The sequence below is a fragment of the Oncorhynchus gorbuscha genome, linkage group LG26, assembly GCF_021184085.1.
Source record: "Oncorhynchus gorbuscha isolate QuinsamMale2020 ecotype Even-year linkage group LG26, OgorEven_v1.0, whole genome shotgun sequence".
In the NCBI taxonomy this organism is placed as follows: domain Eukaryota; kingdom Metazoa; phylum Chordata; class Actinopteri; order Salmoniformes; family Salmonidae; genus Oncorhynchus; species Oncorhynchus gorbuscha.
Window position 1 is genome coordinate 13,226,815 of NC_060198.1, and position 12,989 is coordinate 13,239,803.

Here is a 12,989-nt window from a genome sequence, read left to right on the forward strand (position 1 = left end):
AACAACAATTTGAGCTCCCTCTTGCTCTCCTTTGGACGAACAGAAGATTTAACCAACCCGTGATCAGGCACTGTAAACAGTGCTTTGTAGCTGGTGGGCCCTGAAGCACCAGACACTTCAACCAAACTTGATACATGCTGTGCTGCTCTGCTGCTTGCCAAACCTGGGCTTCGCCCTATGAAACCTTACTTGAAGGAGAATGAACATTGGACTGCTTCTGGTTCGGTGAGCAGGTGCTATTGTCAGTTGGACCAATAGGGGAGTCCGTTTCAATATGGTGAGAATGTCGACCTGAGAACCAGCCACGGCAACCATGATTAAGGAAGTTGAATGATGCCTTGGAAAGAGCCTGGCAAAGGATCGAGGCCAACGTTTTTGACTTTGAATAAGAAACCTACTGTGAGACAATATTCTGTAACCGAATATCTGCATTATTGAAACCAAGGCACAATTACATTTCCTTGAGATTTCATGGGCCAGCCTTGGTTCAAATGATGCTTTAAATCATCATGAGCATGATGAGCATCATCATTATATCAAGAGCATCCATCTTGTGTCACGTCTGGAAGAAACCTTGCACCATCCCTACGGTGAAGCACGGTGGTGGCAGCATCATGCTGTGGGGATGTTTTTCAGCGGCAGCGACTAGGAGACTAGTCAGGATTGAGGTATAAGGAATAGAGCAAAGTACTGAGAGATCCGATACCTATTATTGGAGGACCAAAAAAGGCCATTAGCGATTAATCGGACGATTTTTAAAATGTATTTGGAATAATGACAATTACAACAATACTGAATGAACACTTATTTTAACTTAATATAATACATCAATAAAAATCCATTTAGCCTCAAATAAATACTGAAACGTGTTCAATTTGGTTTAAATCATGCAAAAACAAAGTGTTGGAGAAGTAAAAGTGCAATATGTGCCATGTAAAAAAGCTAAAGATTGAGTTCCTTGCTCAGAACATTAGAACATATAAAAGCTAGTGGTTCCTTTTAACATGAGACTTCAATATTCCAAGGTAAGAGGTTTTAGGTTGTAGTTAATATAGGAATTATAGGACTATTTCTCTCTATACCATTTGTATTTCATATACCTTTGACGATTGGATGTTCTTATAGGCACTATAGTATTGCCAGTAACAGTATAGCTTCTGTCCCTCTCCTCTCTCCTACCTGGTCTCGAACCAGGAACACATCGACAACAGCCACACTCGAAGCAGCGTTACCCATCGCTCCACAAAAGCCACGGCCCTTACAGTGCAAGGGGAATAACTACTCCAAGTGTCAGAGCGAGTGACGTTTGAAACGCTATTAGCGCGCATCCCGCTAACTAGCTAACCATTTCACATCGGTTACACCAGCCATTAGGCTGATAGGCTTGAAGTCATAACAGCGCTGTCATTGCGAGGAGCTGCTGGCAAAACTCACGAAAGTGCTGTTTGAATGAATGCTTACGAGCCTGCTGCTGCCTACCATCGCTCAGTCAGACTGCTCTATCAAATCATAGACTTAGTTATAAAACACAGAAATAGCAGTCTGTTCATTAATATGGTCGAATCCGGAAACTATCATTTCTAAAAACCAAACGTTTATTCTTTCAGTGAAATGTGGAACCGTTACGTATTTTATCTAACGGGTGGCATCCCTAAGTCTAAATATTCTTGTTACATCGCACAACTTTCAATGTTATGTCATAATTACGTAAAATTCTGCCAAATTAGTTCTCAATGAGCCAGGCTGCCCAAATTGTTGCACATACCCTGACTCTGCATGCAATGAACGCAAGACAAGTGACACAATTTCACCTGGTTAATATTGCCTGCTTAACCTGGATTTATTTTAGCTAAATATGCAGGTTTAAAAATATATACTTCTGTGTATTGATTTTAAGAAAGGCATTGGTGTTTATGGTTGCGCTTTTGTTAAATCATCCCCCAGCGTTGCATCGATTATATGCTCAGTTCAAACCCCCGAGCTGACATGGTACTAATCTGTCGTTCTGCCCCTGAACAGGCAGTTGACCCACTGTTCCTAGGCAGTCATTGAAAATATGAATTTATTCTTAACTGACTTGCCTGGTTAAATAAAGGTAAAAAATTTAATAAAAACGTAGTTATAACTAGTGATTATGATTGATATAAGATAAGTTTAATGCTAGCTAGCAACTTACCTTGGCTTCTCCTGCATTCGCATGCAACGAGAGGCAGGTAGTTATAGCGTCGGACTGTAAGGTTGCAAGATTGCATCCCCCGAGCTGACAAGGTGAAAATCTGTCGTTCTGCTCCTGAACAAGGCAGTTAACCCACCGTTCCTAGGCCGCCATTGAAAATAAGAATGTGTTCTTAACTGACTTGCCTAGTTAAATAAAGGGCCCCCCAAACAAATTGTATTCTTTTTTTTATTTTGGGGGGGCAAAATCTGTGCCCAAAATACCGACTTCCGATTGTTATGAAAACTTGAAATCGGCCCTAATTAATCAGCCATTCCGATTAATCGGCCGTCCTCTACTCCAGAGCGCTAAGGACCTCAGACTGGGGCAAAGGTTCACCTTCCAACAGGACAATGACCCTAAGCACACAGCCGGAGTGGCTTAGGGACAAGTCTGAGTGGCCGAGCAGAGCTGAACCCGATCAAGAGACCTGAAAATAGCTGTGCAGCGATGCTCCCCATCCAACCTGACAGAGCTTGAGAGGGTCTGCAGAGAAGAATGGGAGAAACTCCCCAAACACAGGGTGTGCCAAGTTTGTAGCGCCATACCCAAGAAGACTAGAGGCTGTAATTGTTGCCAAAGGTGCTTCAAAGTACTAAATCAAATCAAATTTGATTTGTCACATACACATGGTTAGCAGATCTTAATGCGAGTGTAGCGAAATGCTTGTGCTTCTAGTTCCGACAATGCAGTAATAACCAACGGGTAATCGAGCTAACAATTCCAAAACTACTATCTTATACACAAGTGTAAAGGGATAAAGAATATGTACATGAAGATATATGAATGAGTGATGGTACAGAGCGGCATAGGCAAGATGCAGTAGATGGTATCGAGTACAGTATATACATATGAGATGAGTATGTAGCATAGTGGCATAGTTAGTATGTGGCACAGTGGCATAGTTAGTGGCTAGTGATACATGTATTACATAAAGATGCAGTAGATGATAGAGTACAGTATATACGTATACATATGAGATAAATAATGTAGGGTATGTAAACATTATATTAAGTAGCATTGTTTAAAGTGGCTGAATACTTATGTAAATGTGATTTCAGTTTGTTTGTAAAACATTTACAAATGTTTAGTTTTTTTTTAAACGGTTTTTGATTTGTCATTACATAGTATTGTGTGTAGATTGAGGGAAAACATTTTTTGATTCCATTTCAGAATAAGGCTTTAAAGTAACAAAATGTGAAAAAGTCAAGCGGTCTGAATACTTTCCCGAATGCACTGTATGTCCGTGTAAACTGAAAACAACTGTATCAATGAAACACAAGCCATAATCTTACACACCATACCGGGGCTCCCTCGCAGCATGAAAACCAAGAGAGTGAAACTGAGATAGCCACAAACAGCATGGTGCTCCGTTCCCCGCCCGCAATATGGGACATGCCAGAATCAACAACAAAAAAACACAGGACCTTGTGAGACCGTACCAATCCCCCACTTCTGGGGGTTATTCTTAAATCCTAGGATTCAGGGCTATAATAACAATAACATTATTTGCTTGTTGTCTAGACCAAAGTCCGGTGTCTGCCAGAATTCTTAAGCCATAATTCGAAGAGTGCACAGTGCAGAACTTGCATGAATCATCAAAATGAGTAGAAACTCAGCACCAGAGAGGTTGAAGGTGCAGGTAGTTTTACAGATGCCTGGTATGCGTCCCAAATGGCACCCTATCGCCTTTCCAGTGGTCTATTTTTGCCCAGAGCCCTATGGACTATGGTCAAAATAAGTGCACTATGTAGGGAATAGGTTGCCATTTCAGACACAACCTTGGTTTAAAAACAGCCACATTAGGCTAGACTACATTTTCCAATGACATGGCAAAACATTCAGCAGACGTTTAGACAATCACTCCCTTTTAAAACGACTGAAACGCTTCATCTGTTAAACTGAAAAATCGAAGGGAAGTTGAATGGAGAACCACTGCTAAAGGAAACAGCTTCCTCAAAGGGTCCTAAATCTATGTACCTCTGTCTAAACCACCTACACCTGCTGGCTCTGAGAGAAAGCTAAGTTTTAATTTTGTGTGTGTGGTATCAACATGACAAAAATACATTTAGTCTACCCAACCTCCCTCCCTCCCTGTCTCGTCTGGCCAGGTGAACCGTGGATAAACGTATACGTGTACACACACGACTACACCACGTTGACACTCCTTCAGAGCCTTTCAATTCCCCACAGAAAAATGTAAAACCAGAGCGGTTAACTGAACAAGACTCGTCATCTTCTATCCAGAAAACATAGTTTGGCAATAAAGCAATCAACTGCCCAATTGCCAGTGATGTGCCAATTTCCAAACGGTCCAGCCAGACAGCTGTAGATTGCAAATCCATTAGGCAGATAAAAACAGTCAGACTCCATCAGCTAAGAGACAGGCAGACTAAAGTTGAACTGTCTAGAGGACTCGTGATGACTTATGAATAACGTGAGCACCTTCAAGGAATTTTAACATCTACAAAGTCGTAAATGATTTCAGACAAAACCCACTTATCTGTTATTGATAAGCAAATTCCCTGAAGCGCATAATTCGAACAGATGTCTAACCAACACACGCAACAGATTAGCCTAACTGCCCGGGCAGCATGCATTAAACCCCACCGCACAAGTGGGCTCGCGCTAATGCAGAATTCACAAAAAATAAAAAATAGACATAAGAAGCATCTTGCTGCATTTTGTAAATAGAGATATAAAAGACTTTTTATTGCAATTTATTCTCAGCATCAGACAAATTGTCACAAAAACAAGTTTAAAAAAACACATGACTTTCAATATAAAAATGCAAGTGAAACGGTTTAAAACAGATTTTTGGAAGGTCTGTTTTGAAACCGCAGATTTCTAAAACTGTAACGCAACCCTTCATCAGCCAATTCAGACACGATAAAGCCAATGACTGTACTTACAACAAATAGTAATGAAGAAAACCAACCCATTAAATCTTCATTATTATTGCTCTGGGTTATCATTCACTCTTTTTGTTTAGCTCACTGGCACACAGAGCAACGTATATAAAGCAGACAGACAGCCAGCGTAGGCATACTGCCAGATAGAGACAGGATATGAAGGTTTCCATGTAAGAGGGGGCAGCTCTGCCGTGGAGCCCGGTCATCTGGAGTGAAGAGTGGAGTGGGGGGCCTCCTGGGGCAGCTCTGCGTCGGAGCCCAGTCGTCTAGAGTGGTGTGAGAGTGGCCGGGGCAGACTAAACAGAGCCAAGGAAGTCTGGATGTGCATAGCAGCACCTGGACGCAACACAAGCCCTCTCTCTCTCCATCCATCGACAGATCACTGAGAAAAAAAGCTCTGGCTCAGACAAGGGCCTTGCACACAGACTACACTATAAGGCTACAGACTACACTGCACTATTCAGACTTTAATGCAGATTACACAGGACTCCCTACACAGCCACTTACTGACCACAGCCAACACACATCACTAACTGCTCTTGGTCCTTTGTAGCTCCGTTGGTAGAGCATGGTGCTTGTAACGCCAGGGAAGAGGGGTTCGATTCCCAGGACCACCCATATGAAAAATGTATGCATGCGACTTAGTTAGATTTAGTTATCTAAGTCGACCTTGGTTAACAGCGTCTGCTAAATGGCCTATTACAAGGGCCATGCACACAGACTACACAATTCAGCTATAGACTACACCGCTCAGACAGGGGTCTATTCAACGCAGATGACACAAGACCTCCTAAGTTACTTCTAACTGACCATAGCCAGAGCCCACACACTCAAACAGACCTGCTCACTATATTTATTTATCATTTAGCAGACTCCCACAAGGGCCATTCATTCACAGGTTAGAAATACTAGCTCTGGTCTCCACCACACTACTACTCTGACTGACATTCCTCGGGTTACTGATAAACTAGAGCAGGGGCATCAAACACATTTCCCCCTCGGGGGCCACAGTCGGTCTTGAACGAGTTCAGGAGGGTTGCACTGAAAAGTGGTTATATTTCCTTGGTGGCAAAAATCGGCTAAATAATTGTCCTATATGCATTGTTTTGGGAATCTTCAATGCTTCCTGACTGTCTACTGATTGTTAGCGAGCTGGACCGTCAAGACACTATGATAATAGGTTGATTATCATTTCTGCACAGTTTTGATTTGGTTTTAGTCATTTGAAAGTATATTGAGTTCGTTTCCCCCCCTAACGTTTTATGTTTTACACCCTGACCTAGAAATCTGGAGTCTAGATCCTGGGTTGACAATCACTGCAGATAGGACACATGCTCTACAATATCATATAGGCATAATAGTGAGTGAGTCATCTGATGATTACCTTAAGGAAACAGTCAAGATTGACGATGACTGAGCTTTTGACAGGAGCCTTCAGGTCATTCTCTATTAAACCTTACCAATTCTCCATTCCTCTGTGTCTCTTGTAGCTTGAATGGAAGCATAATGCATGTATGAAGCAGACAGAGGCAACATGAAAAGACAACCTCCACTGAGGAAAGACTCGGGTAGGAAAAACCAGAGAAGGACAGACATCGCAGGCCATCCCAGATGGGCTGCTTCGCTTCAGTAGCCTACAATGAGTGTGACATTTTTGAGCAGATACACACACACACACACACACTCCCTCCGCCAGTAGACACTTCTCACACAGAAGGGTTGTCATAGGGGGAACGTTGTACTGACGTACAGAAAACTGAGTGACAGCCCATAAGAAGAAACATGAAAAAGAACAGAGAGGAGAGACAGAAAAATAAAGCCAACTGTATGCAGTATGGAAAGGAGCATGTAGGCTGGTTTACAATACATACTAGGACCCTTGTGACTTATAGAAAGGCATCAAACCCCACATTTCAAGGCAGTGAACCGTTACACAGCCAATTCATCCGTCTCTCCTCCCATTGATATTCAGCTGGAGAGGCAAGGCAACACTGAAGCATTTTCATTCCAACACAGAAACTTAGAGGAGATTGCTGCAATGGATTTCTGACAAACGCCTATTGATTGCGCCTTAAAATGGGTCAGACTGCTCTGCAGAGCCGGGTGGGCGGAGAGAGCCACGTGGCCAAATTAAGCCTCTGTCTGGACGGATGCTGTACTGCCTTATCTTAAAATGTTTTTGCGAATCAACAACAACAAAAATGTAATTTGCTAATCAATATGGCTGCTAGGCCAAATCGTATTTGCAGCGGCCTTCGCCTTTCGCAAAGGATCTAGTTTGACCCGGGAGAATGGGTTTCACGCGGCGGTATAAAACTAGCCAACAATTACACACGGGAATGGCCTCTTCTCACTGTGTCGATTTAGATTAACAGCAAACGAATGCCTCTAATCTGCTTTCATTCAAAACATCTGGCCCAGCCTACTAGACTGTGCAACCCAGCATTAACTTAATCCTGCTAGGAGGGAGGGTGGGACAGGACAGCGCTGAGGGCAGTAAAACCAGCTCCCAATGCCATTCAAAATTGTCTTGTTGGCATACCTTTACCAGATGTTGGTTACCCTTCACAAAACACAATCAAGTACATTTCCTTCATCTTAGGGACAGGAGTCAACAGGGCTCCCAATTTAGCTCGGTGCTGATGATACATCCTGTGGAAGAGTGTGTGTGTTCCCTTTGAGGACACACAAACTTTATTTTCTGACCGCTGACTGAGTGAATGCTGAGACAGTGGCCTCTGCTAACTTTCCAAAAACGCATTCTCTCGCGCTCTCCCCCCACCGGCTAATGATCAGCCTGGGAAGGACGGAGGCGGGGCCTTTATCTTAAAATCGACCGCTTCCTGGCTTTTCCCCACTCGCTCTTACTCAGCTCCTCCAGGCCCACTTCCCAAAATGCTAGAGAGAGACTCAACAGTCTAAAGTGGCTTCCTCGTCTGCACTGACCTTTAGTCATGGGATAGATTCATGTAAAACAGATGAAGTTGGAAGTTTACAAACACTTAGGTTGGAGTCATTAAACTCGTTTTTCAACCACTCCACAAATTTCTTGTTAACAAACTATAGTTTTGGCAAGTCGGTTAGGATGTCTACTTTGTGCATGACACAAGTCATTTTTTCCAACAATTGTTAACAGACAGATTATTTCACTTACAATTCACTGTATCACAATTCCAGTTGGTCAGAAGCTTACATACACCAAGTTGACTGTGCCTTTAAACAGCTTGGAAAATTCCAGAAAATAATGTAATGGCTTTAGAAGCTTCTGATAGACTAATTGACATCATTTGAGTCAATAGAATGTGTACCTGTGGATGTATTTCAAAGCATTCCTTCAAACTCAGTGCCTCTTTGCTTGAAATGTAGACCTCCACAAGTCTGGTTCATCCTTGGGAGCAATTTCCAAATGCCTGAAGGTACCAAGTTCATCTGTACAAACAATAATACGCAAGGTTAAACACCACGGGACCATGCAGCCGCCATACCGCTCAGGAAGGAGACGTGTTCTGTCTTCTAGAGATGAACGTACTTTGGTGCGAAAAGTGCAAATCAATCCCAGAACAATGGCAAAGGACCTTGTGAATATGCTGGAGGAAACAGGTACAAAGGTATCTATATCCACAGTAAAACGAGTCTTATATCGACATAACCTGAAAGGACGCTCAGCAAGGAAGAAGCCACAGCTCCAAAACCGCCATAGAAAAGCCAGACTACGGTTTGCAACTGCACATGGGGACAAAGATCGTACTTTTTGGGGAAATGTCCTCTGGTCTGATGAAACAAAAATAGAACTGTTTGGCCATAATGACCATTGTTATGTTTGGAGGAAAAAGGGGGAGGCTTGCAAGCCGAAGAACACCATCCCAACCGTGAAGCATGGGGGAGGCAGCATCATGTTGTGGGGGTGCTTTGCTGCAGGTGGGACTGGTGCACTTCACAAAATAGATGGCAGCATGAGAAAAGGAAAATTATGTAGATATATTGAAGCAACATCAAGACATCAGTCAGGAAGTTAAAGCTTGGTCGCAAATGAGTCTTCCTAATACACTCAATTTGTATGTAAACTTCTGACCCACTGGGATTGTGATGAAAGAAATAAAAGCTGAAAAATCACTCTACTATTATTCTGACATTTCACATTCTTAAAATAAAGTGGTTATCCTAACTGACCTAAGACAGGGAATGTTTACTAGGATTAAATGTCAGGAATGTGACAAACTGAGTTTAAATGTATTTGGTTAAGGTGTATGAAACTTCTGACTTCAACTGTATATTAGATGGCTACTAAGTAGTCTAGGCTAATAGCTTTCACCGGTCAATTTTTGTCACATCGGTGCAGGAGGAAAAGAGGCCTAGATTGTGAAAAAAAGCCACTTATGACAGCTAAGATGCACCCGGTGTGATTGCAGACTATGCTGCATAAGAGAGGATCTGAAACTATTCTTCCAGGCTGGTACTATATGCTCACGGTGCCAACTGGAGGCGAAGGAGCAAATGGAGTTGGAATAGCTAGCCATTTAGTAGTTAGCTCACAGCAGCAGGCTGTTTGCTAGCGGTGCGAACAGCAGCAATTGTCACCTCCCGGTAGTGTTGGGAGTAGCTGCTAAGCGCCAGACTATTCCCCATTTACTGCTTGGCAAAGGCATTCCGTTCAAAACGGCAGGTGACTTCATCAGACAGCGAGTGAAGGAAAAAGCCCAGTGAGCAAACAAGACCGGGTCACACTAAACAATCCATCAAACCTGATCTGTGACCAGCAGTCGGGTGCCAAAGACTGTGGCTGGTGGAAAACAGTGCAGAAAAACACCCCGGCGTCTCCCCTCACAGACTAGCACTGATCTTAGATGTCTGTGGAATGCGGCCTAACCGCTAGGGCCTTGATTAGCTCTAGCTATTCCTTGAGCGAAATTGCATCTGAGACGAGAGGAAATGGCAAATAAATTGCAAGGCAAAGCTACAACTACTGACAGTTTGAATGTGGCCTCTAAATGGCAAATGCACAGACAAATGGCCTGAGAATACCTTCAGGCGTCTCCCAGACTGCTGGTAGCAGACAGTAGTTTATTGACGATTACATTACGATTAGACAATAATGGCGGGCCAGGTCTGAATAGAGTCCATAGATCCTAGGAAGCTATAAGCGCTTATGAGTAACCCAGCAAACTCTACTGATCGAGCTCTATTGTCTGCAAGCCATCCCTTCCCCTATCCCTAAATGACAAGAGAGAATTCAGTGAGACCACAGAGCAGACAGACAGACCGGGGTGGAGAGGCCCGTCTACGACACACACGCAAAAAATGTGCAGCATTAAAATGTGTGGTGGTGTTCCTCAGTTTGAAAGGAGCAGTGGTTTGAAGCGTTCTTGCCCTCCTCCATGGCGTGAATGAGACAGAGGATGTTCCTATGATCTGGAGAGACTCACGTTTCCTCTCCGTTTCACATTCCTGGGATTCCGAGTGAAGACCACTGCAGCAGCCCATTTAAAACCATTTCACATATGGGGGGGGGGGGAGACCCAGGCCTTCATTGCAATAATCCATTTTTTTGTGTATTATTATTGCATGACGCCTCATTATTGAAGGATAGCCTTAGCTTTACTGCATCATAGAGCACTTGGGCAAAATATAAATGTAAAGCCTTTTAAAAAGGTCACACTAAGCACTTGTTTTTCTATAATGAAGATAGCATTTGTATGGACAGAGGTAACATTACAGGCTACTTTGTTAGTAACAAGTGATTACCTTGGTATTACGCAATTAGGTCTGTATGGTAAACACTTTCAAAGTAATGGAATATTCCAAACAACCAGACAACTCTTGCCGGACCGCGAGGGACTCTTGTTCACTCTTTTCTGGCTAGTACATTACAAGATTAAATATTTAATTTGGCAGGTCCTAGTAGATAGAGGGGTCAGGAATTTGATCTGATCATGGAGAAACATGAAACGCAGGGCATGCCATCGCCTCCTCTCCCCAGTCAAAACACTGCTTTCTCAAGTAAACAGACAAATGGTTGGGTTGTATAAAGAAACCGCGAATAGGACCAAATAGGACAGAAAGTTAAGGGGGCTCATGCTGGCTCCTAAGGAATAGTGTCTTAAAACAGGTGGGAATGCACTACAAGCTGAGGCTATATAGGGGTGCTGAAAAGTTCATTACCAACACAAATCAAAGTACTGATGGAAAATGTTGAAACACTAGTGCAGTAAATAACGGAAATATTAGCTACAAAAGTAAACTATTTGGAACAGGCATACAAGTTGCTGGTCTAAATCAATACTACATTTGGTAATGGTGTCAGTCTGCAGAGCTCTGGCTACTATGGGCAGTCTCTGTACACTCGGGCGGCAGGTAGCCTAGCAGTTAAGAGCGATGGGCCAGTAACTAAGAGGTCGCAAGTACGAATCTCAGCGCTGATTATGTTAAAAATGTATCGATGTGTCCTTGAGCAAGGCACTTAACCATAAATGATCATGTAAATCGCTATTGAATTACTAAAATGTCCAACTAATGTTACCTATGTATAATAATGTTAGTAGTACTGTAATTCAGATTATAGGACAACACATGCAAGTAGAGACGATGGGTGGGCAAACAAAACTGTTGTAACAATTAACTAATGCAGTCATTGTGATGACCCCAAATGTTTTTAATTGGAGAGTTCGCTAGCAAGCTAACGGTAAATCAACGTTAATCACGACTATGTCAGCTAACTAGCTAACTGACTAGGCAGGTAAACTAACGTTGGCTAGTATTACAAACTGAAAAAAGACAATTACTTGTTAGAAAACAGTATGCTTATTCGAAGCGTAGCTAACGACATTTGACCAGTGTTTGTAAATATAACATCGCGTTGTTGCGGAAAACAAAGTGTAAACGTTCACGCAGAGAACTAGCCCACTACTGTAGCTAGCTAGCAACGTTAGCTTTATAGCGCCATTAGCTAACAAGCTAGAGACAGCGAGGGTGTTTTACATTCTTACCTGTCAACCGCAGTTTCACTGGGCCATTTCTCCTAACTCCTTGATTAGACATGCCCGTTTGTGTTCCAGCTTGACGTGGGGTTATCAAAAATATGTATAATACATGTGTCTAGCTATTTCACAGAAATGAATCCCTATTTAGCTCCTATGGCAGTTTCAGTGAATGAAGAAGAATGGAGTCACGGCACAGTGGCCCGGATGAGCACAGCTCTAGCGCTATTACACCGCCGTCTCGAGCGCATACTCTGAAATAACCGAAATTAAAAAGCTCATTTCCAATAAACCAGGATCTCCTCCCGAAAGAAACGGTGCTATATGACGTCCAAGGCTGCTTCAAAAGCCAAGGGTGAGCTCCTCTCCCGCTGGGGGTGCTAGAAGTGTGTATGTGGTGGGGAGGGGGGTCTTGCTGTCTTGCTGGTCTCAATATTTTGGAAAGTGACCCTCCCCTCTAGTGATATCATTCACAAGGTTAAAACACAAGCACTAAATTGATGTACAATGTTTATTTAAATGAGTGGAAATTATTGGACATGTTTAACTGTTTTATGTTGTGTTCATCAATATGGTAGGCAAACATAGCCTCTGTCACTGGACTGCCTCACTAGGCTGATCTAAGGTCGGTTTTATGTTTCACCGTCCTCATGGTTATGAATAGGTTTTGTGGAGCCAGCGGAGGGTAAACTGATCCTACACTTGTGTGTTCATAATAGCATTGTCTGGACGTTTTTGACACAGGACTGTGGACGTACCCCACTTTCTGTCCGTTTCCCTTGAACCACTTCATTACCAAACATAGCGCAAGTCTGTAGCACTAACTGGAGAGAAGGGGGCTGATATGTAGAGGTCTGCATCAGTGTTTCTAAATCGGGTATAGTAAAC

The 12,989-nt window shown here is 42.9% G+C and overlaps 1 protein-coding gene across 3 annotated transcripts in view; it reads right to left on the minus strand.

The window, feature by feature from the left end:
- The window catches only part of LOC124015318 (E3 ubiquitin-protein ligase SMURF2-like), a 69,765-nt gene extending 57,273 nt beyond the window's left edge, over positions 1 to 12,492 (minus strand). For all 3 annotated transcript variants that reach the window (XM_046330483.1, XM_046330482.1, XM_046330480.1), the window contains exon 1: positions 12,111 to 12,492. In XM_046330483.1, the coding sequence (XP_046186439.1) occupies positions 12,111 to 12,162 (52 nt within the window). In that variant the 5' untranslated portion in view covers positions 12,163 to 12,492. The remainder of the gene's footprint in view (positions 1 to 12,110) is intronic.
- Positions 12,493 to 12,989: the final 497 nt, after the last annotated feature.